The sequence below is a fragment of the Scleropages formosus genome, chromosome 23, assembly GCF_900964775.1.
Source record: "Scleropages formosus chromosome 23, fSclFor1.1, whole genome shotgun sequence".
Lineage (NCBI taxonomy): Eukaryota > Metazoa > Chordata > Actinopteri > Osteoglossiformes > Osteoglossidae > Scleropages > Scleropages formosus.
The window spans coordinates 1,819,363-1,847,362 of record NC_041828.1 but is presented as its reverse complement, the minus strand read 5'-3'; the positions used below and the strand labels follow the sequence as shown (position 1 = coordinate 1,847,362).

The window sequence follows — 28,000 nt, the reverse complement described above, 5'->3', positions numbered from 1 at the left end:
GGTAGTCGTTGGTCACCACTTCCGGCGGACGGCTAAGAGCGCGCGGGCTCCTTAAATTGTCGTCGCTGCTTCGTTCCCTGAGTAGTAGGTGTGTACACTATAGTATAGTACAGTATCACATTTTATAAAAACAACGCAAAGTAAGAAACCTTTAGCTATAACTGCCCGTAGGCTGTGGCTTCCGCTCGCTCTCGAAGCACTACGCCGTCTACGGCCGTTCAGCTCACACGATAAAACGTCCCTCGGCGACACATACGGGCCCGAGCCGAGCTGTGCGGAGCTCGAGGCGCGCGCGCACGCACGCAGTGCTCGAGAGCGGAGGGGCTGCGCGAGCGCAGAGATGGAAGGCGGTATGTGAAAGCAGAGCGTGTCTGTCAGGAGCTCGTTTGTCCTCCTTTCTCTTGTTTCTGTACAAGAAGAATGTCTCGTCAGAACACTAGTCGCTCCAAAAGTTTAGTAGACTGCTGCTGCGCTTCTGAAACGGGTGTGTTTGAACTTGGAGCACAATCAGGATCATTTGGTCCTTTCGTTTCGTACCCTGAAGGAGTCGAACGTGGACAGTTGTCTCTGTCTGTGCAGCCATACATTGATTGTCCACAGTGAGGAGGCCTGGCTTGTTTCTGCTTGTTTCTCTCAACCGCAATATGCACTCAGCGTTGAAAGTCCACGTGAATGTGAACCGTAAGACTGGTCCTGTTTACTGTGAATTTCTATTCCCTCTAGGTGTCTGGTGTGGGCAAGGAGTGCAGGTTGTGGGGAAAAATGGCCTTTTGGACGCTGACTGGACCGCTGGTCCCGCTGGAGGCCACCGGTGCGGCCTGAGGTGCCGGGCAGGGCCGAGCCTCGCCCTTACAGCTGTCGGTGCCCCAAAATCCTGCTAAATATGGGCAATGTGAGAAGAAGAGAAGGTTGCCTTGGTTGCGGTAAATGTCTTGTCTCTTAGTCTACAGAAATCCCAGGTGGGGACATCATCAGATGAGAACATGTGTCACGGAGGTGAATTTGGACATTATCCAGGGTACGTAAAGGCACGGAGGCTAAGTAATGGCAGGCGATTTCCCAGAAACGTATGACGTGTTTGTTTTTATTGCAGTTCTTGCCGAAATCGTAAAAACCTTTTGGAAAAGGCACCGAAGCTGAGACCTTGCCTTCATTTGTCGGTGACATTAAATGTGAGGTACTTTGAGGAACCAGCCGATGGCTTGGCGAGGACATCAAACAAATGTAGACGGTCGGTTTGAATCACAAATGTAATAATTCAGAACGTCAGAATGAATGGACTAATTCAGTTATTGTCACGTTGTGATCACTGTCATCACTCTTCCTTTTCAGTTACAAACACCGTTTTTTTGTGCACAGAAGGTCATGGAAATTGTGTGTGTTGTCCAGAAGGTCTGTTGGAGGCGTTCCTCTTCTATCTCACCACAGAAAGCAATTTGTTCATGTTCTCCGCTACATAAAACACTATGTACTGCTCTTTGAATAGTTTGTGTCATTCAGCATCAACTCAGTTCACAGTTGACAACTGTGAACTTGGCCCAAGCAATCCTGAACACCTCGCTCAGATCCTTTGGCCTATTGCTGACAAGTTTAAGGCTCCATATGAGACATCGCACCCCCCCGTGGGGTGGAAACTGACACTAGTGGTGCTTTAACCATGGTCAATAACTCCTGCACTGTCAACAGGTACCGCCTGCTGGATGACTGGGTTACTGGGGTGGGCGGTCATTATTTTGCACTTAATTTTTCTTATATATGGTCATCTTATTTTAACCTGAAGTGGAAAAATGTGTTTGCTACTGACTGTCAACAGGACCCTACTTGTGAGGACCACGGCAGGTGTGCCCAGTGCGCTACCTGTGCTGTCCATTAGAGGGAGCCATGAACCGCAAGTTTTACACACTGCTCTTCAAAGTACCATACAGCTGGGCTCCCTCAGGAAAAGGGGAGTATTAAATGTTTGGCGCAGTTTTTACACAAGGTAAGTTGTCTAGAGGGAAATGGATTTTTAAGCTTTTTTTTTTAATGAACTGACTTAGCTACTTGGTTCAATATCAAGCTTTTTGGTAACCCCCCCTCCTATGATTTGTTTTGGGGCATTAGTCAAAGGATGGGTAGGCTAAGCCACCTTTCCCCTTTTCAGGACCTCTGCATGCTGTGTGTTGCATGCCTTGACTTCAGCTGCCTCCTTCTTTCCCCATTTCATAATTTTTGGCCTTCAGTTATGGAGGGACTAAAGGAATGTGTAATGTTTTCATCGGAAAGTGCTTCAGTGCCGCTGTCAACACTAATCAGCAGTAGATGTCAATGATACAGCTTTTCATTTATGATCCTGTAGTGTGTGTCTGTCGCTGTGATCCTCTGTCATAGCTGGTCCAAATGCAGCCAGGGCTGCGCATCAAATGGGTAATATTGTCAAATGCACAACAGTGCTGTCATTGTGAAAGAGCTCATTTTGGGACGTTATGTTCAGAGGCACTGTGATCAGAATGGATTTGACTCATTTTCTCGTGCGTTTAATGTCACTGCTCCATTTTTCCATAAAAATGGCCCATAGAACGGAACAGTTCTGTTGCTTAAATTTCTCCTTTCGCTCATTAATATAGTTGTTCTGAATTCTGACTTTTCTGAGAGCGTTGGTGCAGAATGTGGAATGGATCTGGGGCTCCAGCTGGGGGTAGAGTGTGGAACAGTGAGACATGGGAGACCAGGAGGCCGTGCGAAATGTAAAAGGATGAAGTAATTTTCCCAAAGTTTGTTTTTAGCTGAACGCATCCTGTCGTGTCGAGGCATTCTGGTCCATCCTTTAGAACAAGTGGAAAGCGAGAGCTCTGTTCACAAGAACTTGGGTTGTTGTTCTGGTCTGCTTATTGGACCTTGAGAAGAAACTCTCAGGTTCTGTATGACCCTTTGGTTCCTGGGCCTTGGTTTCAGCACATGCACGCATACATCCCCTGGAGATAGGACATATTTCTGACCATATGTCCACATGTCCTCAGCTCCTTACTTCCACTTCAATACGCTTTGATTTATGATCCCATGCGCACACACACATGAAATGTAGGTGCTGCTGGTAGAAACTACACCAGCTGCTCTTCTTCTGTGCCCATACACACCTTTTTTTACGTGTAGTTTTCTGCATTTAGGAGACCCTTTTCTCTCTCTCGGGGTGCTAAACCACAAACCTCCATGCCAGCACCCACACCCCCTGCCAGCCTTGCAAGAGAACATCCAGACGTTATTATGTCTTCTCTCTGGCTTTGTGCCCCTTTTGTTTGCGCTCCGTACCATTATTGTTCCCTGACGGCACCGATAGTGTATCTGAGGAATTCTGGGAATCCACAGCTGGAAGGACGCTGTGGTGACTTGCCACAGATGAGGGGGAAAGTGTTCCAAATATTATCGCGGTAGCCATGTGGCTGGGGCTCGACCCATGTTAATAAGAATGGTATTTACCTTCTGACCTTCGTGTTCTTCTCCATCCTTGGGCAGAATGATTCGGAGGACGGGAATGCGTGTTCTCGTTCCTTAACAAAGCCCTTCTGAAGGAGCGGCCAGGGCCGTGAACCTTCGACGAAATGACACATTTTGGCTTTCAAGGCCTCTGCTGCTAACAGCATGGCATCCCAACCCTGCTGATGGCCTGTCTCCATGTGGACCGCCTACAGCCATGTGTCCTCATGGCACTGGTCACCATCACCCTTCCAGGTCAACCCCATCTCCATTCAGAGTGGAACTGACATCCTGCAGATGCTTTCACTAAGGTCAGCTTCTGGAAGTGGAGGTCAGCGGTGACAAGTGGTGGGGAAGTTCCCTGTGCATTTGCGGTCTGACCTTTGCACTTTTTGATGGGAGTTTCAGTGCAGGGTCACTGGGCCTGTTGATGCACCGCGGAGGGTCTTCGTCATGCCTGGACTTTTATATTATTATATACTGTATACTACCTGTGCTAACCCGTGTTCAAAACAGGTAATTTGTGTATTTTCTTTATCTTTAAAAACCTTACTTTACACCAATATTTTTCATTAACATTTTCCCATCCTTTCAATTTCAGTTGTAATAAACATGTAAGACCACTTTATTATTCAACAAATTTGTTATTGTTTATTTTTAAAATGATTGCATGAAGTACTTATATACTATGCCATACTTTTGCATGATTGCAGAAGTATAGTATTATAGTGTTTCATGCAATTGTATGATGCACCAGTTTTTGGTCTGTGTTTTTTGCATTTTATAGCACACTGCAATGTAATGACACCTTTATGAGTATATGCACTTTATAATTAAAGTATAAAATTAGAAATTGACAATAAAAAGCTTATTCATTGCTCTCGTTCTTACCATTATTCAAGATCAGATAATTCACAAATAAACAGTAATTTTGTATTTTTGAAGAAGCAATGGAATATTAGCGGATAACATAATTAGGAGACTTTTTTTTTTTTTTTTTCTCCTTTTCTTTCTGCACGGACAGCAGTCATGGTCCGAGGCCCAAACTTGTGTACTAATCATAGTGCTATATGAAATCTTAAATGTCTCAACTGAAAAATTATCTGGCCATAATCCGTAGGACTCTGGGCTAAACGTTGCACACCCTGGTCTGCACAATGGCTCTGCATAGCACCCCATCTCACGCCTTCATCACTTTTTCCCCACCCAGTAAGAGGTTGTTGTCTGCGGTTGCCATGGCATGACCCCAGCAAGGAACGCGGTGCTGTATTTTCCAGAGGCGCCCAAGAACGCCGCGCTGCCTCTGAGGGGTCTGCATTTGGAACAATGGCTCTCCAGAGTCTCCGGCCGACAGCTCACCCGCTGCTGACCCGACCCGGTCAGGCACAAGTACCGCAGCCTTAAATGTGTGTGAGAAAACGTGCCCTTGTACCTTCGTTCAGACCAGTGTCACTCTGCTCGTGCCCAGGTGGTGGCGCTACAGAGGAAGGAGGAACACGTGGGAACTGCTGGTACGTAAGTGGCGCCTTTTTAATGTTCACCAGAGGAAAGGAGTTAAGAACAAATCCCTCCCTTTCTGAACCAAAACGACTGAAATACAAGTCCAGCTCCCTTAGGAAATGGAAAAACTTTTACATCGAGAACAAAACTGCACACCTCTGGGATCTAGGGCCCACATCTGGGATCTAGTGACTGAGCTGGACGACCAGAGGAGGTCATTAGCGGAACCACTGTGAAGGATTACAAAAGCGTCTGTGACTAGCTGCTGACCCCCCCACCCCACCCAGCCCCCTTAGTGGTTCTACCTCATGGGTGACTGCAGTCCTTTCATCCTTCTGGCAAATGGACTCATAAGCCTCTGGGTGACATTCTGTCCCAAAGCGCTCGGCTACCTTGGCCAGCAGCATGTTACCATGGCAGCTTGCTTCCCAGACCATGCCCACTCATTGCTGGGTGATCTGACAAAGTGGGGTGGAGGTGGGGGGTGTGGGGTAAAACTGGTCCTGAGGACCCCTTGCCAGGTTAAGTAAAAATTGAGGACATACTGAGAATACACTGCCTCCAGGGAATGCTGTCTTGGAGTCGAGGGGGCATTCGCAGCATTTTCATTCGCGAGATCCACCAGGGGTCGTTTAGGGCCATTACACTGTTTTTGGTTCACAGTGAGGTCATTGCGGGGGGTGTTACCTGACCGTGTGACAGCTCTCCAAGTGATACCATGAGTGCTCAGGGAAGAGATGCGGCACAAGTCGGGACCACCTGCGACCCCCTCTCAGGGGGCTGACACGGTGACATCATATGGGGTTGAGGGAGGAAGAGGGCCCCACACACTCACACACTTTTTCACAGTTATCCTCTTTGTAGTGGCCACTGCCCTCCCTTCTTCATGTAGCTAACGTAGCCATCTCTGTTTTTACATACCTGTGTGAAGTTACGATTGTCCCAAAACTGGCTGTGTGTCATGTTATTAGTGTTTAAAATGCTGACATCACAAGGTCCAAGGTGGCACGTCTCTCCATATTGACAATTCAAAATCGAGCTATTAGAAAGGCAGCGATTGTGTTTTTTTATTCATGTTAGCTGCCTGGCAGATGAAGCGGATAGTTGTACAACTTAATGTTTTTATCACAATGGTTCATGTTATGTGTGTGGATCGAAGGTACCAAGGCTGGCTGTGTGGCCAAAGCTCCTCCAATGCTTTCCTCAACAGTCGGTCCCGGGAGGGTCGTCCCGGCTGCTCCCTGTCAGCAGGGGCGGCTGATGTTAATGCTGACCGTTCTTACTGACTTCTGGTCACCCGGGGTCAAGTGACACGAGACAAATGATGAAGCTCTGGAAAGAGGAACACAATATTTGCTGAATACAGAATTTTTTGCAGGAGCTTCTGGAAGTGTGTCACTCATTGAGCAAAAACAGTTCTGCAGGTTGCTCACGTGCAGGAAGCGGTAGCATTCAGGGTAACCTGGCTGCCAGACCTCTACAAAGCAGTCAAGGGGCAGATTTCACACTCTTACTGCCCTTCGAATGCTTTGTATCTTGGAAAATACAGTGGAACCATGGAGCAGTTCTGAACCCTAACACATCTGGCCCCCTGCGACCCCCGAATGGACAAAAGTAGTTTCTCTGACAGATCCCATCTGTTGGCCAAGTCTTACTACTTCTGTTTTGTATACCTACTGCAATAAAAGAATCAGTTTTATTTCTTTTGCACTTTTTACTATTCTTTCTTCTTGCTAGGTGAGTTTATTAGCTGCAGGGACACCTTGGCATCAGATTGACTGACACCTTTTTGTCCGCCCAGAAGGTAGGTCAGGTAATGGCTTTAACTCCTTTTTTTTTCTTCTTTTTTTTGTTAAAACAGTGTTGTTTTGTGCAAACGTGTTGATTCCGCTGTGTGTCTCCAAGTGTCCGGGCTTTGTAAAGAGCCATCCGTAGCTACAACTGGGTCACTCCCTAAAAGTGCAACCTCATCATTTATTCATTGGGCAGACGCTTTCAAGCGACGAAGTCGACGTGCCACAATACAGCTCTTACATTTTCCAGAAAGACAGAGGGGGGCTTTGCTAGGGTTCAGTCAGTCATAATATTTTACAGGACTTATTTGAGCAAAATTAATTTGATATTATTTCAGTTTCTCCAGAACACATTTTTGTAAAAAACCGTTACCTTGGCAATAGCGGTGAAGGGAGTTTGGGTTGTCGAGATTTCTAGCAGTTCACACCTGATCTCCCATTTCGAATTCCTGCTCGGTAAAACTTGTCTTCCTTCCCACCAGTCGACAGAGCAGCAAGTATGTTTTGTCTGCGGGACAGAAACCCAGGAGGGCAGCTGCATTCGGGGGGTGTCCAACAAGGTGTCAGGTGTTTATGCGTGACAGACGAAAGCGCTGTGGGGGAAGGGGCACCAATGTAGCTCCACGTGGCGACCGTGCATTTGCGTGTCTGAGATTTCCCGATTCTGTCTGCCCGCTGTCGGTGTGAATCTCACGCCAAGGTCGACGGCCCGGAACACACAGCCTTCTGGATTGAGCTGCCGCCCCTTGCCGAAACCGCGACGTCTTTTCCCTCTAGAAGTGTGTCAGTGGCATTACTGTCTCAGTCATTCTCCTGTCTTTTTACTGTTCTTCCTGAGCGCGGGTGTGGAGAGGCTCCAGTACAGCTGAGCTAATTGAGTCACGTTTTATATTTTCCTGTCGCATTTTTCACAGGAACAGGTCGGTGTCCAGTCAACTGTCCTCATTGCCATCCCTTGTGGAGACTGTGCTGCCGCCCTTGTTTACATCGATCACACGGGTGACGGTGAGGGTTGGGTCTGATTTCTTAGCACTCATCCCACCTGTCTCATGTTCGGAGAAGTGCTGTGGGGTTCGAGAGAAAGGGCAAGCCCTGTTCTGCCTGCTGATTCCATGTCTGATCCTTTGTGACTTTCTCTCAGAACTGATTGGCTAAGGAGAAAACAATGTCGGGGGGCGGGGTCGCGCAGCAGGTTTGGCCGGGTCTGGGGTTCGAGTCTTGCTTGGGGTGCCTTGCGATGTACTGGCTCGCCGCGGCCCCGTTCGGGACGAGCGATTTCAGATTGTGTGTGTGTGTGTGTGTGTGTGTGTGTGAGAAAACAGTGTGACCTGACTGACTGGACAAAAACAGAGAAATCCTGATTGGCTGAGATAAAACAGAGGCAAGCCGACGGGCTGAGGACAGCATGCTGTTTGAGGGGCCTTCATCATTTGTGGGTATTCGTCAGGTTCACGTGTTCAGCCCTCAAAAAGGGACCCCGCTGATGGGTTTGAAAGCTTCTTCTCACATGGTTCCCCTTTCGTTCACCTCCTCACAAATGATGGGAGAGGTACGTCAACATCTGGAAGGCGTGACTCAGGCTGCAGTGGGCAGGACAACCCACGCATTCCGTAAGGAGAGTTGCGCCACTGCTCCGTGTCCTATGGAGCACATAGCATATAGGGTGTGACTCAGCCTCCTTCCTGAGGGCTGCATGCGCCTGCTCTTGTGACGAGCCTCTGACTCAGGGTGCGAGTCAGTGCCTCACGATCCGTCTGGGGGGTTCGCGAGGCCTGACCCATGACCCTGGTACATTACGGTAAATGATGGCAGCTGCAGACCCCCTCAGCAGAGTAACAATCAGCATTTGTTTCGGGACAGGCAGCTGAGTGGGATGGGACGGAAGTGGCAGCCAACGAGAAACCTGACAGAAAACGAATTCTCTCTGCTGTACGAATGGAGACGGAGCGTACAGACGCGCGCACGTGAGAAAATACGAGTAGTGCTTACGAGGAATTGCACTCTTTCGTACTTTAAAATATTTGCTGAATGTAGCGTTTGCCCCCCCTGTAATGTCTGTTTGCCTTCCTCCATCCCTATATCCAGCGTCGAGTACGAGACTCCTATCCTCACACTGTCCTCGTACCGCCTCCTCTGGCAAAGTGCTCTCCCTGCTGCTCTGAACCCATGCTGTGACTCGTGGGCTGACGTGTTGGAATACGCTTCAGAGATCACCCGGCGTGCTTCACGATGGGACACGCAGCGCGCATGGTGTCTTGTAACAGGAGAGTAATGGTGGATTTTATAGTAATGAGCTGCAGGGAAAGTTTACTGTGTAAAGGGCTAAAGTGTAGTATCAGTGGGTAAAAAATGGCCTTCAGTGACTGCTACACCACAGAGCCTCTGCTTGTGTTGAACGTCACGATGCGCCACTCCGCTCCTCTATGAGGCTCTTCCTGCCTCTCAATCAGGTATTGCTCCGGATATTTCAGGAACACATTCTAAGCGTGCAGAGTCTCACAGCGACATTTGCACTGGGCGAGACAACCCCCTCTTGCCCCCAATGAGGGAAACAAACCAGCACTTTCGCGTGGCTTTTTGTATGACCTCCCATCCAGGCCTTCCTGGCGCACACCAACCGCGTCTGGGGTGACGGGACCCCTCCGCTCAAAAACGGATGGGGGAGCTGGGAGCCGCTAACTGCGCTGATGTGACGGAAAATGAATTAACGCAGCAGAACTGTGTTTACTGTATCAATTCAGGGTAAATACCTTGAGCCAGTCGGAGTACGTATCATGGCTGGAGCTGGGATTTGAACCGGGGACCTTGGGGTTGCAGTACCTCTGGTGGTGTTCAAAGAGTTCCCCTGCTTGCACTAATGGTCAGACTACGCTCGTTCCCACCCCGACATGCAGTTTGACAGGTGGCCACTGGAGGGCCCTGTGTGTCTGAGGCTCAGGGGGGAAATCACAAGCGTAAGAGTTTTGCATAAAACACAGGAGAGGGGTGCCGTGCAGTCGAAACGGAGAAGCTGCTCCCCAGTAGGGGGTGCCGTTAGGATCCCGTCAGGAGAAATGGGATTTCTAGGAGGAGAAAGTGGAGTGTTTTAAGTTGAGGTCTCGTCCCACATTCCTCCTCGGGTGGGAAGCAAGGTGAAACATGACAAGGAGGTGAGTGTTTGCCAAGCGACATGGGGACGGGGAGGAAGGGAAAGTGGTGAACGGCCGCTGGGATTAGAAGGCAGGAAAGCGTGGGTGGGCGAGCGAGAGAGAGAGAGAGAAAGGGGGCGGGGCGGACCCTCCTCTTGCCAGCTGTATATAGAGAACAGGCTGGGATCAACTGATGATACAGAGCCTCCTTGGGAGCAGGAGTTTGGCGGTGCGCTCATTTCCACCTGTATCCGCATCTGTGAGAGTGTGTGTGTGTTTGTGCGCGTGTGTGCAGAGGAGCGTCATCCCGAAATCACCCACCTTCTGCCACTGGATCTGGATTACAGCCCCAAGGGAGGAGGCGCCAGTCACATCTCCTGACGGTGAGTACTGGCTTCTGCTTATCTTGTCCTTCAACAGGGGGTGTCACATACCAGACTGCCAGTCTCCCCAACGAGGCGGTCAGAGGTTAGGGAATCCATCGAATTGGATGTGGGAAGGTCAGCCAAACCTCTGGGGGGGGTTCTTTAAAAGAGCCTGAGCTCAGGGTGCAAGGCCCCCACTCCCAGTTAGCTGGACCGCTCGTCATCGCGGTCGACTTTGAAGCGAGGGAGCGGCACGCCAGAGTAGCCTTAGAACGGGCCGCTCTCGCACGCTTGTTGTGGCAGAACATTCCAGAACTATATTGTATGAGCAGGTTTCTGGCACCGCGGTGCTTCTCCTTTACTGCCAGGTCATTGAGGCAGTCAAAGTGCAGTCATGCAGGTGCTGTGTGCAGATAAGGCTTTGAAAAGGTGTACAGGTGTGTGCGTGCATGTGTGTGCCTCTGTGCGTGTGTCTCGTTTCTACAGTAATCCCCACACAGCTCAGGTTCGGGGTCAGTCAAGGCGGTGCTGAACTGCCCCACTAGCTGTGCAGGGGGTCTTTCTACGGGTTTGAGTCCCACACTTTCCCTGCAGTGACAGAGAGGCAGTGAGTGTTTGTCATGGTGTGAGAAATCTCCCTCTGGGGGTGTGTCCCTCCTGTCTGCGCCGCTGTGCAGTCCCCCCCATGTTACGCACAAAGTCTTGATGTACACACACAAGTGTCGGAATGTGTGCTTTCTGTGTACTTCTCCTTCCTCCGCTGTTGTGAGTCCTGTCTGTCAGAGCCCTGGAGGCGATACCACCCCCCACCTACCCAACAGACACACACACACACACACACACACGCACACACCCCCCAACAGCACAGAGTGCTTGAACTGCGCTCCTGATTTTGCCCAGTGGTCTCAGTACTACAGAGGACACAGTCACGGTCCTGCAGAAGGACCAAGACCACAGTGGCGCGTCCAGCGGACACGTTGGACATATTTGCAGTTGATGGGGGTAACAATATCGGGCGACGCGCGAAGGATGCAGTTCGGTTGCGCGTGCAGCGTTCATCCGCCTGGAGATTCCGGCCTTTGTGCCGAGGTTGCAGGGTCGGTCAGAAAGTGTGTAAAACCTCACTGGGGCAGAGGCAGAGCTGTCTGTGTGAGTGTGTGTGTGAAAGAGGAATGTCGCATGCTCCAACAAAAGACACAGTCATGCAGAAAACTGCAGAGCAAAGGACTTTTACCAGAATGCCACTTGGAGTGGGGCATTATGGGTATGATGGGCGGCTGGGTAATTAACGAGGCTATTTATGTAAGTCATCGCTGCCCCTCCTTTTGTCCAGCCCCTCAACCGCCCACCCCCGAGTAACCTGAGACGACAACCTGTGTCCCCAAGGCAGTGGCGCGTGGAGCGCAAGGGTTCGAGGAAACCTGCCGTAGCGTTGTGCCTCGCCCAGCCTGGACAGCAGACGGACAGAGACTTGAATGGGAGTCGACTTCGCTTGTTTGTCCATTCGTCCGTCCGTCCGTCGCTCTCTTTATTTACACCTTTTATTTGTTGCAGAGACACGGCGTCTCGTTTTTAAACGAATCCTCGTGTAGCGTGTTGTTGCTGTGGATCGCACGTGAACGCAGTGACGAAGACACGGACATGCGAGCACTCGGGGGGCCACACAGGCGCAGGGAATTTCTACCTGTTCCCCTGCACACAAATACACCTGTAAGCCGCAGGTGGACGACCGTCATCCCTCAAACACCCTGCCGGGTTCTTCTGGTAAAATACCCATCTGTGCCACTAACGTAAAGTCGGATGAGAGGGGCTGTGAAGTGGCGGAACAGCTGGTGGCGTAGTGGTTAGAGCTGCTGCCTTTGGAGCCCAAGGTTGCAGGTTTGAATCTCACCTGCAGCTGTGGTACCCTTGAGCAAGGTACTTACCCTAAATTGCTCCAATAAAATTACCCAGCTGTATCAATGGGCCTGTAATTGTAAGTAGTTTTTAACATGGTAAGTTGCTTTGGAGAAAAGCGTCGAGTGAATGAAGTGTAATAATTATAATAACAATAATAGCAGCATGGCTTTGAGCTGCTGTCGCAATTGTCCCGGGCAGGAAGCACCGGTGATCCCCTCTTTGTTCGCCCACTGGGAAAGCGAGGGTTGGATCAGGGATTCGGGGAAAGCTGTTTGTTTTAAGTCGCCCCTCCCCCGATAACCCGGGTGACCATCGGGTTTACAGTAAGCAGCAACTTCTGTGGCTCAGATAGAGCTCCGTGTGGCCGCTGCGCCGCCGCGATAGCCGTTATTCTGCGTGTCCTGTGGGAAGCAGCGTGTGCACACTGACCTTTGAATACCGCGGTAGCTTTACCGCACAGCCACAGCTCTTCGCAACACAGGGTTTGGGTTAGGGTTTTTTATTTAAAGGCCCCGCAGCTATCAACCGTTCACTCAAAGAATCCAGGTTCAAATCTCACTCTCAATCAAGTAATTTCCCTAATTGATACTGTAAAAATTGTCCTGCTGCACAAACTGGTAAATAACTGTGAGTAGATTTAACGCTGTAAATTGCTTTGGAGAAAAGCATCACCTTAATAAACAAATGTAATGTCAGTGAAATGTAGGCCTAGAGATGTTGCTTCGGACTTCATTTCCCATGAACCCCTCTGTGAAATGTACTTTTCTCTGCATTCATTATTTCAGTTTGGCCAGGTCAACGATGAGGTCCTTACTGGCGGTCACTGTGGTGCTCCTCCTAGTGGCGGGGGAGGGTATGGCAAGGCGTGTGTCCCGCACCAGGCGAGAGCTGAACAGCCCCCTGCACCGCGGCGGGATCCGCGACCCGTTCGGCTCGTACTGCGAGAGGCGAGGGGGCTGCTGCCCCGGCCGGAATGACCAGTGCACTGTGCCCTACATGGACACCATCTGCTACTGCGACCTGTTCTGCAACCGCACCGTCTCCGACTGCTGCCCGGACTTCTGGGGATATTGTCTCGGGATCGAGCCCCCGGTCATCGGTAAGGCAATGGTGGGGGTGGGGGTGGACTTGGACCTGTACCTGGGTCGCAGCTAACAGATGAGTTAGGCGGGGTGGGGTTGGCCAGCAGGTTCTATGGCATAATTAGAGGGCGGGGTTAAGGCTCATACGATTGATTGACGATTCTTTCACACAAGATGCGAGAACACAAGAGCACAGCCAGACATGACTGAGTGTTTACGGTGCTTTTACCATTATTCACTTAGCAACTTAGTGTCAAGCTACTTACACTGGTTTACCCATTTATGTAGCACGAAAAAATTTAGTGTATCAGTTCAAGCTAAGGGTGTGTGGTGGCACAGCAGGTTTGGCCTGTGCCTCCTCTCTGGTGGGTCTGCAGTTCCGAGTCCCGCTTCGGGTGTGGACTGGCGTCCTGTCCTGGGTGTCCCCTCCCCCTCCAGCCCTACGCCCTGTGTTGTCGGATTAGGCTCCAGCTTGCCGCAACTGCACTTGGGACAAGCAGTTTCAGTCTGCGTGTGTGTGCGCGCGTGTGAGAGTTCAAGCTAAGTACTTTCATCAAGGAGCAGGAGGTGGGATTCAAACCTGTGTCCTTTGAGTACAAAGTGGCAGCTCCGACCACTACGCCACCCAGTGCCCATTTTGTTGGTGGTATTTAGCTACAAGGCTAATAGTGAGGTTATCATACAACCGACCGTGGCATGTCCCACATCGATGGACAGGGCCGATGACCTGAACCACAGTAATGGGACCCCAGAGAGAGAGCAAAGAGAGACCGTAGCGGGACCCTCATGGCAGCACCACACACACACACACACTCAGCGTGCACTCAGAGTCGCTGGGCCCAGAAGCACACGTCTGGAGAAGAGTCAGGCTGTCAGGCTGTGGGAGAGCAGCGCAGTGGGGGAGGTCAGAAGAAAAGAGACAAGGGAGAAGAATGTGAGCAATGCTGTGGGGGCAAGAGGCCAGACTGGGAGGGGTCAGCACAGGTATGTGCCCGTTAGACCCCCCCCGTCCCCCCAGGGGGGCTATTTGTACTAGGAGGGGACAGGGACCTGACTCATACCTGTCACACGGGGCTCCTGTCTGCGCAGTGCTGTCCCTCCCTGGAGCATTCAAAAGCTCACATGCACGCACTGACACACACACACACACACACACACACACACACGAGTGTTACCTGAGCTCGATTTACCTGTGAGCGATGCGAGAAAAGCCACTGAGGCAGAAAAGCAGCTGAGGTCTCACACGGCCACTGAGCCGGTTCATTCAGGGAGACTCAGGAATGTCCAGGAAGCTGCGCCAACGTGAAAACGACCCTGCTAAGAGCAGGCGGGGGCAGGGTGGGGCGGCTCTGTTAACTCAACCAGGTACGAAAGGGGCCATTTCGCTGTCCCGCGTGATCTTGTAACGTTGAGCCGTAAAAGTAAGAACGCGGTTGGAGAAATGGGACATTAGTGCCAGGAAACCCGACAGGAAACACTGGAGCAAGATGTGGACCGAGAAACTGCCATGCGGGACATGACGGGTCCTCCTGCGGACTGTGATTGGCTGCTCGGGACACCGATCGCTCACCGTGATTGGCTGCAGTATGATCTCCATCACCTGGCCTGCACCGACACATGGATGCCGTAAATGAATCGCTCTCGTCCCTCATAGCAGCACCACACGCACACAGACACACACCTGGAAATGTTTCTTTGAGCTCCTACCTCTGCTGTTGGTGTTTGCAAAGGCTGCTGGTAACCAGCTGATGTCACAAGGGCTAATTAAGCTTTCTAAGGCGTGACGGGAGCCCTCGTTCTCGGGGAGAAACAAGAGGAAAGCCAGGAAGACATTCCAGCGCTGGATTATTGGGGCTCCGCGAGCACGTGGCCCACATGCGGCTAAGGGAGCGCTCATTAACCCTTGCAGTGCCACGTGTCGGAGTGAGGGAGTCCATCACCGTGTTTACTTTCTTGCGGTCAAGTCGCTATCGACCACTGAAACTTGGAGACACGACGCGTCGGTCTGGTTCTGAAGCCCACGAACAAAACGTTAATTTCTTCTACGGCCTACGCAGAAGACGCGTACGACTGTGACGTTTTCGAGCTTAGCGAATTTGCCGTGACCCGTGTTCCCCCTCCGAGCCGACAGATGGCAGTAAAGAGCACGGAAAGCGGGAAGGCGGTTCTTTGTGGCTCAGGCTGTGGGGCTCGCCCGTACACTGCCCTCAACTCCTCTGTTTCCATCGCTTCCAGGGTCCTGTGAACGAAACGGCCACAGGTTCCACTCAGGAGCCACGTACAAGGAGAACTGCAACCTGTGGTGAGTCCCGCTCTCCTCCCAGCCTCAGCTCAATATCTGTGTCCTTCGCCTTTGTTCACCTTCCTTCCCCACACTGTGTCTTTCTGTGTGTTCCTCAGAATGGCTCGTGACTCACCAAGGAGTGTCCGTGTGTGTGTGTGTGTGTGTGTCTGTCACGCGTCACCTTCTCGTTTATTCCTTTCGCTGCAGCTTTTCTCCAAAACCAACGCACTGCGCTAAGCTACTTACACTGATTTACCCCTTTATACCGCTGGGGAATTTTTACTGTGTCAGCTCAGGCTAAGTACCTCCTGCAGCAGGACGTGGAACTCGAACCCGGAACCCGAGTCCCAAGGCGACACCTCTAACCAGTATGCCACCTGCTGGGATTACCCAGAATTCCTCTCTACGTTAGGCACACGCCATGTCGAACGACGAGTTTGCAGTGTTTTGGAAGAGGCTCGGCAACCTCCCGCTCACACACTCAGCCCTGTGTGTGCCGGCGGCTGTGTATACACACGTGCCCACGTGGTCATGGTGGAACTCTGGCCGGCGTTTTAATGACCGTGCTTTGTTTCGCCGATAATGACTGGCTTTCAGCTGCTGGTCGAATGCTGCAGTTCATATTCCCCACCTGTTCTGCTTTGTTTACTTTGTTTTTATCATCAGAGCACTGATGCCCTTGTAGTGTGATGGCGTGTCTCTCTCTCTCTCTCTCACACACACACACACACACACACACACACACACACACACACACCTACCTACCAGGGAGTGGAGGAGTCCCCATCGCTACCATTTCCTGTCTTTGAAAGCAGAAATTCTCACCTGAGCTGGGGTGTTGGATCAGGTTCCCACGGCAGCAAACCACAGCTTTTGTAAGACATGGTCAAGTGGGACCCATGTGACCAGTGTCACCCCACACCCCGCCATTCTGTGTGTGTGTGTGTGTGCGTGAGGAAAGCTATAATCAGAGGAATCAATCAGCAAAGGCACAATCACCGATGTCCCAGTTGACTTCACCTTGACGTCTACGTGCTCACTTGCCCCACCCCTCATCCCCCCCACGGTCACTGCCTTTGAAACACAGTGTACACACTCAGTGGACGCACCCCCCGATGACTAAAAATAGGCTGGAGGGCCTGAGAAAAAGTGACCTGAAGGAGCCCCCCCTCCCTCTTGTACTCCCTGCTGAACCACCACCACCTTATGCTCTCCTCCCTGCTTCCTGTGTGAAACACAGGTTGTAGACATTCCACACCTTAGTGCGCGCGACACACACACACACACACACACACACACACACACACGCACACGCTCGCCCTACCCTTCATGCTCATTTCCCCTCTCCACACCCACGGACACACAGGGCTCAACAGAGTCCATGTCCTCCCGCCCCAGTGTCCTGTGGTCTTGCCACCGCGCCCGGCTTCATCTCCCGCTCCTTATCGCTTCCTCTCACATGCTGCTTCCATTCCCTCACACTCCTCGGAGGGGGGGGGACAAACGTCAGGGCTGGACGAGAACATCTCGGGAATGTGAGGAGCTCTTCACAAACACCCGAGCGATTGCTCAGCAGCTCTGTAGCAGAGCCCCGCTCCAGTGGACGCCGCCATGGCCTGCTGCTCCGTGGCCGCAGGTTCTCCTCCTTAGTAGCGCTCAGAGCTGTTGACTCCTGATCACAAGGTCCCGGGTTCAAATCCCTGCTGCACTTCCCTTGGTGGGCTTCTAACCCTTAACTGATACAGTAAAAATGACCCAGCTGTGTGACCGGGTGACAGTCGCTTGAGGAAAAGGGTACAGATGTGTTTCTCACCGTGACCTTGATCGGGTCACCTTTCCGGCATTGACGTGACCTCCCTGCACTGGGAAGTTCTCATCCTCCGGTCCATGGCTGAGGTCACAGCGCCGGTGCTAATTTTACCGTGCCGTGTGCTGCTTGTAAAATGCAGCCTTGATGAGCTGTGAGCGCAAACCCGCGGAGCGTGAGGAGCAGGGGATGCTGGACGGCGTGCGGTTTCATTTGTATCCGCTGAGGGAGGTTGGGGTCCGCTTGATTGACAGCTGTCAGAGTTCATCATAGCATGTGCAGCTCCTCCTCCGCCATCCATAAACTTAGCTCTGAAACTGGATGTCGCAATTCCATGTCCGTGTGGTTGTCATTTCTCTGGCTCGGTGTGTGTGTGTGTGTGTGTGTGTGTGTGTGTGTGTGTGTGTGTGTGTGTGTGTGTGTGTGTGTGTGTTTTATCTGTCGGATAAACAGACCAGCCACCCCACCCCCTGCACTGCTCCACTCTGCGCTTCCCGCTGAATGTAGAAAATATCCGCTGCTGTCAGTTGCCACTCGCTACCCAGTTCCTGTGACTAAAAATGGACATTTTTTGAGGCTCCGCGTCCTTAAAAGGCGAGCGCTCGTGGCCCTTGCTCTCCGCTGTCCGTCTGTCTGTGTTCTGCTCCCATCCTCTCTCTCGCACCCGTGCCAAGGAGCAGGCAGGAGCCCATTCCCTCCTCCCCACTTCGCTGACTTCTTTCTCTCTTCACAGCTCTGTGTCTAGTATTTTTTTACACTGTTTTTGCCCTTTGTTCACAGTTGCTTCACAACTCAGTGTGTGTCCATTACTGTCCCCCACCCCTCATGTCCCTCCAAACCAGCACATGCAGCAGCACCGGCCGTTGGGAGTGTGAGCAGCATGCCTGTCTCATAGAGAACGACATGATCCAGGCCATCAACTCGGGGAATTATGGGTAAGAGTGTACCGGCGCAGCTCCGACTCACTTCGAGGACCGCAGCGAAACCAACACACCGACGTCCCTCTGTCTCCCCCTAGCTGGCGGGCAGGGAACTACAGCCAGTTCTGGGGCATGACGCTGGACGAAGGACTGCGCTACCGCCTGGGGACCCAGCGACCGTCCCGCACCATCATGAGCATGAACGAGATCCAGGTGTGGTTTGCAACCCAGGTCGCACTGGCGCTCAACCACACGGTCACAGACGAGGTGTCCAAATTGGACTCTCAGCCAACATACAGGACACACCACTGGGACCAGGGATCACTGCTCACACATCTTTGTGTGTGTGTTGATGTAATCCTCATGGTTTACGTAATACCAAAGGATGAAATAGTTTAATATCTGCCCCTCAGGGTGTGTAGGTGGTTTTTTTTTCTCCCCCACCCTCAGACACACTCCGACGTGTGTGTACCTGCGCCGACAGCTCCTGAGATCCCCTGAGGAAAGCCCCGCTCAAGAGCGCTGTCTGCGCGATCAGTTAGCACATGTCGCCAGCATGCATCGCGGATAATTAGTGAGCCTCCCTGTGTGTCCCAGTGACCCAAGTGAAACACACACACACCCCCACCCCTTTAATGGAGGTGCAAGCATGGTAAAGGAAGTGGGCTCTGCTGCAGATTTACTGCGCTCACTTAAGTCCAGGTAAATAAGACAGTTTAGGGCACCTGGGTACCACTTGCTGAAGAGGCACAGGGTGGCATAGTGGTTAGAGCTGTCGCCTTGCAGGGGAGAAGGACATTAGTTTGAATCCCCTTTCCTGCTGTAGGACTGCAAACTGATACGGTAAAAAATTATGATGATTAACGTGTCCCCAACCACACCCCCGCTCCTTCAGATGAATGTGAACGGCATGGACGGCATCCCCCACTACTTCAACGCGAGTCAGAAATGGCCCGGAATGATCCACGAGCCACTGGACCAGGGCAACTGCAATGCTTCATGGGCCTTCTCTACTGCTGGCGAGTCATGTCACTCACTCACTCACCAGCCTTGTTGCTGCACACTTTGCTCTCTTTGACACCCCTTCTCTACCCCCCACCTCCCATCACTCTGTCACCCAGCTGTGGCCTCAGACCGAATTTCCATCCAGTCCATGGGTCACATGACCCCTCAGCTGTCACCCCAGAACCTCATTTCTTGTGACACGCGCAACCAGGGCGGCTGCAGCGGAGGGCGGATCGACGGTGCCTGGTGGTACCTGCGGCGCCGAGGGTACGACACTTTCCACCGCTGCAGAAACACACGTGATTCTCGACATGTTCTCCGCTAGTCTCTGTTCATTGCGACACCCCTACCGTCTCCCTTCCTTCCCTCCCAGGGTGGTGACAGAGGAGTGCTATCCCTTCTCGCCCCCCCAGCAAACCCCCGCGGAGACCGTCCGCTGCATGATGCAGAGTCGGTCCGTGGGGCGGGGCAAGAGGCAGGCCACCCGCCACTGCCCGAACCCCTACAGTTACCATAACGACATCTACCAGTCCACTCCGCCCTACAGGCTGTCCTCCAGCGTGAGTGTTCCTCAACACACGCTCCGCGCATCCCCAAGCACACACTGGGGTTCAGAAAGCACACAATGAGTTTCATTTCAAGGCATCGCTCCCGGTCGCTGTGTTGGCGTCCAGCATTCCGAGAAACACAAACATAATTTGTCTGCATGTCTCTTCTGCCGTGGTCGCATCACTGCCCGCGTTTTCGCTGTTCTTGTCCCCACAGGAAAAGGAGATCATGAGGGAGATAATGGACAATGGACCAGTGCAAGGTAAAGACAGTGCTCTCTCTCTCTCTCTCTCTCTCTCTCTGTGTGTGCGTGTGTGTGTTTCGTTGGTTATAATGTAGCATTCTGCATCTCTGGTTCTATCCATCGCTCTGGACAGTGTCCTTGCTGGTTGGCTACTCATTCTGACCCGAGTCACCTTGGTTTGTCCCACTGGGGTCCTGAGGTCACAGGGTACTTTACCATCTTGTAACACAGTAGTTAAGGGTATAACCTTGTCCCCTGATAGCTTCCAGTTCCATTTCCACTTGGAGCCCTGCTGTAATACCCTGAATACATTGAAATACTCTAGTAAAATACCACGCTGCATGAAGAGGTAATGCTGTGAGTCACTTTCGACAAACGCATCGGCTTGGCAAATGCTTCTGTGGCCGAAAGACTCTTTCACTTCCTTTGTGGGAAGCTAATCAGTAAACGTGTTACTCAGTTAATGAATACCGACATACCTTCGGTCCACAGTCACTGGGTCCTCTCAGCTGGGACACAGTCAAGTGCCAGGTTTGGAATGTGTCCCACTCGGTGGCGTGTGAACCCTCGCCCTGGTGAGCGATCAGCGGCGGGTCTTTAATTCCCAGCTCATCTCACCTGGTCCAAGTTCACGGTCAGCAGCTTGTGGTCTCAGAGCCCCTGCATCAGGGTTTCCCCTCCGACCTCTAAGGGGTGAAGGTCAATGAAGAGAAGGAACACTGTGGCTTCCTCCACCTCCATGGCAGCCAGGTTCTGTGAGCTCGTGTCCCTGACTGTAAGAAGAGCCGTTCTCTCCTGTTCCGTCTCATGCTGTCCCGTCCCATTCCATTCAATCCAGTTCCATTTCATCCCATCGCATTCCGTTCCACTGAATCTAGTTTTGTTCCTTTCTATTCTGTTCTATCCCGTTCCTTTCCAGGCCTTTATGGAGTCTTCGAGTGCCTACCCGGGGGTCTCACACCCTCCTAATCCAGCCAGTGTAACGGTCTTACGTGTCTACTCTGAGTCAGTGTTCACCGCCACTGTGGGGATATGCCAGTTAGAAGTGACCGCGGTCCTGCGCGCCGTTACAGCAGAGCCCACTTACTGATGCAGATCCTCTGACTGCGCCCCTTCGTACCCAGAATGAACATGTGGGAAACGCCAAAGTCAGTAGGGGAGGAGGTCAGATCCGAACACTGCCGAGCACTGTCTCAGCGTTCCTTCCTGTACTCGTGTTCAAGAAAGATGCCCCGGACCGCGCCTCTGACCGCAAACCCTTCTTTATGGTTAACATGCGTCTCCGCTGTGCTGCTCCACACATGAACATGTGGAACAAAAATCAGGAATTCCTGCTGACACCCGTGTGTGTTCCCCACTCTACATTCACCGCATTCTCACCTAATATTAGGGTTCCGCACTTCGTCAGTGTGTAACTCTTACTTTTACCGGTGTATTTGTCCAGCAGCGTCTCAACCACGTGTTGTCCTGTAGCTCCTGGAAAGCCTTTGTGTATCATGTCATGTCATCCTGTGGTCACTGATCAAGGTGTGCTTCTTCATAGCTGTAGGGCTCAAAAGATGTGTGTTTTCTCCGTGTGTCTGTCTGTGTGTGTCCCACAGCGATCTTGGAGGTGCACGAGGACTTCTTCATCTACAAGAGTGGGATCTACAGGCACACGAACGTCAATTTTCACAAGCAACCTCACTTCCGCAAACACGGCACCCACTCTGTCAGGATCACCGGGTACGAGCCATGTCCGCTCCGCAGCGCCACACTGCGTGTCCCTTTGTGTGTATGTGTGTGTGTCATTGCCCACACCGGGTGAAACTCGGGCCATTAGTCTTCAACTATAGAGAACAAGGAGCAGAGCTGGCAGAGATGAGCAAATACCCACATTGCGCGTGCACGCACGCACACACCCAGAGCGATCAAAGGCTGCACGAAGCAGAACACCAGACGATCGGACACACCCACTCTGTGATCATCCACCACAAAAATCCTGCCAGACAGACGCCACACCTAGATCCGTTCCTCGGAGTCCCTCCTTCGGCACGTCCTCCGCCATACAGTCCACCGTCGATCCCCCCATCACACACCTGGGCTCTAAGCATGTTTCCACAGTGTGTCCACCTGCTGTCTCTGATAAATATTTGATGTTCTGTAAACTATGGTCCACTGAGGACAGAGTCTGGCTGCGGGTTCAAGGCCCAGAAGCAGCACAAGTGTTGTACCCTTGAGTAACACACCGCGCAGTAGCACTTTGCTTTGATTTCATCCTCCCCTTCAGTTGTCACCCCTGAAATCATGACATGTGACAGAACAAATACTTTTGTGGGCGTCCAGACATCAGAGGACAGAGACCGAGAGACAGCAGCTCCACGTCAGTGACATGACCCGGAATGTCACGTGTGAATCGTGTACTTTTACCTTTACGTTTACCATGCAGGTGTACACAGTGGGAGTGGTGCTAAATATTCCCATGTTCCCGTTCATGTCACGTGCGTTATATCAGCAGGAAGAGAGATCTCGATACACACCCGTGATTCTTGAGTACAGTCGCTTCGTCACATACCACAGTGTAAACTGGTGTAAATCACATGGCTGCGTATAGACTTTTCTTTTTAATATTTCCAAATACAGGTCATGTTGCTCGTGGTTCCGCATTGCGTTCCCAGTTAGGTTGGACGGCAGAGACTCTACCGTAAGCACGTTGTCGGCGCACAGAGTGTAGTCTGGAGCAGGAGAAGGTGCCGTTTTCAGCTGTGCTGCTGGACGTGGTCAGACCCCAGGAAGGCGCCGCTGGTTTGGGACATGGACTGTCATTTTAGAGTCCACATGGATCCAGAGACCTGAGCAGCGAGCTGGAGGGAGGATTACTGTGGAAGGGCCTCATCACACCGACTAGGAGTGGGCTGTGTAGGGCCCGTGGTGGAGAAGGACCAATTCCGTGTGTGTGAGTGCGCGTGAAGTATTTTTCCACATCCGTCTGTCTGTACTATACGTGTCTCTGTCCTCAAACCCGCTCTCCCCGCTGACGCTGCAGTTCTTCCGCCAGGTGGGCTCTGCGTTTCGAGTTGGGGGGGGTCGGGATTGGGCGCAGTGTTTGCAGTGTGGAAATCCCACCGCTCCGTGGTCCACTAAGCCAGGGGCCTGGGAAAGTTTGCGGACGGCGCATAGGTGTCCACTGTAGTGGAAGCGCCGCTGTCTGACCCGCTGATCCCACATCCAGCGCTGCAGGACTGCCGGTCTGGGATTTTTCTGCCATTGTTTTCGGTGTCAGGGGGACAAAGTGGGCTCCAGCGTGGCCCAACTGGGCCCTGGAAAGGTCTGGACTTGTGATCCACCACCTGTTTACTTAGTGTTATTTGTGCAGCTGTGTTTTCTGGTGTTTTCCTGAAATGTGAACCTATGTTGGAAGGGGTCGGTACCAGCACTTCGTGACATAAACCCCGGGGTTAGGGAGCCTCGCCAATTTCAGCATTCCGGTCTCAGGCTCAAGATAGGGAGCATCGCTGCACCAGGCCCCCGACACAGGAGGCAAACAGAACTGAGGCATGCTGGGAATCTGTGGGAAGCAGCCAGTAGAGGCAGAAACCAGAGCGGTTTCGTGAGAGGGGAAGGAGAGCGAGGGAAGCCAAGGCAGCTGAACGGCCAAAAGAGAAAGCTGGTCCATTTGGAGATGTGAGACAGGTGTGGCTCAGGAGGTGATGACCGACATCAGCCAACAGTCAGTGGCGCTGGTAAATTTTGGAGAGTGACACATGTCGTTTCACGAGAGGGTCCATAAGATCCATCTCTCCTCAGTCGTCTCTGAATTAAAGACCACTTCGTGGTTGCTGCTCCCCTCGTGAGTGAGACCGAAGGAGAAACATGCATTAACACGTCTCCCTGGCCTCTTGCAGATGGGGCGAGGACAGGGACTACAACGGACACATGCGGAAGTACTGGGTAAGCGCTGTAAATGCGGGAGGCGGTGTGCTCACCAAAACCCTTCTCCGAGTCCCTGAAACCACCCTCCTGCCTCGTCCCTTTTGCAGATCGCCGCCAACTCCTGGGGGAAGAACTGGGGGGAGGACGGCTTCTTCCGGATCGCCCGCGGGGAGAACGAGTGCCAGATCGAGGCCTTCGTCATCGGCGTTTGGGGCCGCGTCACCATGGAGGACATGCATAGCAACCACCATCACCACCGCCGCCGCCGCCAGCACCACCAGCGCCAGTAGAGGGGTTTTCTGAAGAAGCCCCAGCCTGGGGGTGCGGCGGGAGGCGCATGCTCACCGCAACCCCTGGGTTCAGATGTGTAATCTCAGTCGGGGATACAGGCTCCTCGACTGGACTGCTGCCTTCAGGACTCAGCAATAACACGCCTCAGGACTTGCTCTTCCAAAGATCACGTCTGCTCAGCTCTCAGACTCTTACGTGCCTTTTTTACGGTATTATTTTATTTTGTGATATTTGCAGCCACTGTAGATCATGGACAGGACGAGACCGGTTTTTGCTCTTTTGGTTCATTTCTTCCTGATGGCGGGGATCTCCCACGCTCCCTCTTCTCCTGCTCATCTCAGCATGCTGTAGAGACCAGCTCCTGGTAGATTGGCCAGAGCTTCAACGGCAACACGGAGGCCCTGCTGAGGGTGTCGACGAGCCCCCGCTTCCTTGGACCAAGAGGGTGTATCCGACACCCCAGGTCTTCTCCTGCTCCATTAGCTGCTTCGGGATCCAAAGCTAGCTGTATCACTGTATCACATTGTATCTTCTAACACTGTGCCCTCTCTGTCCAGTCTTCAGTGGAACTGGTCCGGAAGCAGCCAAGCCAAACAGTGGCGCTGTGTCGACTTGCTGCTTCAGGTTTGCGGTCCCTTCTTGGTCCAGGAGATCAGGCCTGGAATGCGTTTCAAAGAGAGAGTTATGTACACATACTAAGAAGCTGTCTTGCTCTGCATCAAGACAGATGTTCCTGTACCGCCACCGAGCGTAGCGACAAGTAGCTAGCGACCTGCTAACCATAACATACTGGATCGTGTGTTTGGGACCATTCCCTCTGGTTAATGCTAGTGTGTCTTAGAGTTTGCGGTTAAGGGCTGCGAGCAAGAGACTAACACCCGTGCGAGTGGCTTGAACGGCATCAAAACGTCAGTGTAACGTGTCTCCTTCGTCTTTTTTGCATCGCCCTAACCAGAGAATGGCGTAAACCCCAAATTTCAAAGTCCGGTGCCGGTCTTTTCCACATCATGTTGACAGGACATCAGTACAGCTTCTTTTTCCAACTGATGTCTGTCTGCCTTTGTCTACTCATTTGTTAAACGGACCACAGTCCTAGGACTGATGTTCATGGATCGACTGATCAAACGCCGCACGTGACTAACTGCTGAATTCCGACCCAGGCAGGTCAAGGGTTCACCGACACTGTATTATAGTCTTAATCTATTTAAGTTCCTGGAAAATGGTGTTTTTTTTTTTTTTTTTTTTCTCCCTCCCGCTCAGATATGAGTGCTCTGCTGTTGTTGTAAGACTTCTAATGCTCTAAGTCCTCTGGAGTCCCCCTCCCATTCAGTTGGCCCCTGTTTCCTTCCTTCCCATCAGCTTTGAAGGTGTTTCTCCTAGAATCGAGAAAACAGATTGTTGTGGAATCGAGGAGAGAACGTGGCTTTCGGCGTGGCATAGATTAGGGTGTAGGACCCCAATCTATTTCCTTCTCCCTCTCGGACTTCATTTCATCAAATTTTCTCCAAGTTTTCCCTCACTGCCGAAAGTCCTCTGGAGGTGAAGGTTTATGACATTTGTCAGTGCGGTCAAAAACTGCTCTGCTCTGACTGCTCAGACGATGCTGCGTCTCCTTAGTTTGGGTCCAGTGAGGATCATGGAGATCAACGATGTGGCATTTTAACGATACGTTCGGAAAAAATGGATATTTATCAGAATTACTTTACGTGACCACCTACATCAGTGACAAGTTAGCTTTCATGGAATCCTTCTCAGATCACTTGTTTTAGTTCAATAAGCTACTGCCCCACAGGCAGAATTTCACCTTTGTCTCGTGTAACCCTGACCAGACTAGAGATGGGAGTGTATTAGATGGTTTGTTTGCCATTTTTTCCTTTTATTTAATGTACATTTGTTTAATCATTTCAAATCTAATATCCACTTTACCTTGTTTAGTGCAGGTTCTCAGTGGTGCTAAATTAAATGTATCCAAAGCAAGTGACAAATGGAGAAACTGCTACGCAACGAAGGGTGGGGGTCCTGCCTCTATAAAAAGCACAAGGTCATCACTTTGAGCGCTTGCTTCACTAATGGACCATCCTCTGGCACAGTCATTCAGACAATCGCTCCCTTTTAAGGGTAAGTTGGAGCAGAGGGTAAGGATCAATGGTTGCGCGCAAGACCAGCGATTAGCTCCAAGCCAGGCGAGGAGAAATTTGGCGGAACGGCGTCAGAGGCAGGAAACACGTTCCCCCGCGTCCTGCCTCAACCCCAAGCCAAAGGTGTCAAGCTTTTGTTACTAGGTGTGGATTTCTTTGTGGACGAGCACATCTCATGTGCTACAAAGAGCATCTCTAACTCAAGGCGGAGGCCTCCTTGCTCCGGTGCTTTTTTTTTTTTTTTTTTTTGCTGTTTAGCTCTCATAATACTGAAATCGTTTATTTGCATATTAGTAAAAGAAAAATTCGTAAAGGATTACTTTCACAACTCATGCCTTCTGTGAGGTAGCTTCATCTGCCTCTTCAGTGACCGATGTGCACTCAATACACCAAAGCACCGCAAATTTCCTCCCTGTCACACAATAAATAAAACCATACAAACCAATGCCTGCTTGAAATGCTGACTGATTGGCTCTTGCCTTTGTATTTGTGTGTTGATTGGCTGCTGTCTGGACCAATTGCCTGGTGGACAAACACAGGCAAAATCCTGATGGTGTCTCTACCTGCTTAACCACGTTGGGAAGCAGCGAAGGTGCCGCCAAGTGGAGAACTGCTGTCAGTGGTAGCGAAACGCTTAGTGGTGTCGCGCTGTCCTCTCGCGCATTTAGCCCTGTCTCTTTGTTTACGTCCTCTTCCACTTTAAGATGTGCCTCAGGGTCCAAAAAACACACAGGAGACATGATTGCCTGGTTTTGAAACTGCGTCATTGTTCCAGAGAACAGCCTGGTACGCAGCTCCAGGAAGGCGCAGTAATAACAGGACAACATACCAATGTGGAAGAAACAAAACATTAACGTTAGCGGCCGACAGGGCCCGTCGCACTCGACTCAGTTCCTGTTCCCATGAAGCCGATTGGGATCCCAAAGTATCGACGCACGTGCTAAAATGAGCACTTGGGGATAATTTAAGTGATTGATGATTGATTGTTGTTAAACTGTTGAACATGTGTGCTGCTCTGCCCTTCAACACAAAGGAGAAAAACGGAAGAATTTCCAGAGGGAACGGCCAAAAATAACAGGAAGCGATGGACTCGAGAACTTTCACTTTCTTAATGAAGCGTTTGTTTTTCCTCAAGTGACAATGAAAGAGGTTCATTTCCACAGCATGTCCCACACTGTACCTTATGCGTACGCACACAGTACATGCATTACTCGCATGTGTGAGTGAGGCAGGGTACTGTAGTGGTTACAGCCGCTGTCTTCGGAACCAAAACTCATCAGTTCGAATCCCACCTCCAGCACGTGCCCTTGAGCACGGTGCTTTATTTTCTGGAACCCTGAGCGCTGTTACCTTTCAGGGGACTGGCTTCTGCAGCAGAACGGCACGCAGGGACCTCGCGCAGAAAGCCGAGGTGATGATGATAAATATTTACGTTTCTATCATTGTCCAGCGAGCAGAAAGAGCACACGTACCCATCAGCTCAGGCGGCACCGCGCTGTGGGCCCATGTGATGTGTCTGTTGCCCGCCGACACCCACGGTGCCCGAGATGTTCAGACAGCCGTGCGTAACCTCACTAAGAGAGCATAAATACAGACATTCCTAATATGACCAGTCATTAGCATTTGCCGT

At 51.6% G+C, this 28,000-nt stretch overlaps 1 protein-coding gene across 8 annotated transcripts; it reads left to right on the top strand.

The window, feature by feature from the left end:
• On the top strand, window positions 1–26,815 carry tinagl1 (tubulointerstitial nephritis antigen-like 1). 8 transcript variants are annotated; one of them, XM_029248273.1, is made up of 16 exons: window positions 1–88; window positions 724–1,018; window positions 1,094–1,231; window positions 1,814–1,981; window positions 4,731–10,257; window positions 12,924–13,237; window positions 15,456–15,522; window positions 18,154–18,246; window positions 18,330–18,444; window positions 19,127–19,250; window positions 19,353–19,503; window positions 19,610–19,796; window positions 20,002–20,047; window positions 21,631–21,754; window positions 23,914–23,959; window positions 24,049–26,815. In XM_029248273.1, exons 6-16 carry the CDS (start codon window positions 12,940–12,942, stop codon window positions 24,229–24,231), a joined length of 1,434 nt encoding a protein of 477 aa, XP_029104106.1. In that variant the 5' UTR covers window positions 1–88; window positions 724–1,018; window positions 1,094–1,231; window positions 1,814–1,981; window positions 4,731–10,257; window positions 12,924–12,939; the 3' UTR covers window positions 24,232–26,815. The 8 variants fall into 8 exon arrangements, with proteins under 8 accessions (XP_029104106.1, XP_029104111.1, XP_029104109.1 ...); XM_029248278.1 differs by lacking the exons at window positions 1–88; window positions 724–1,018; window positions 1,094–1,231 and adding an exon at window positions 11,573–11,949 and having other exon boundaries at window positions 1,688–1,981; XM_029248276.1 differs by lacking the exons at window positions 1–88; window positions 724–1,018; window positions 1,094–1,231 and having other exon boundaries at window positions 1,692–1,981; window positions 4,731–4,964; window positions 6,691–10,257.
• The last annotated feature ends 1,185 nt before the right edge of the window (window positions 26,816–28,000 follow it).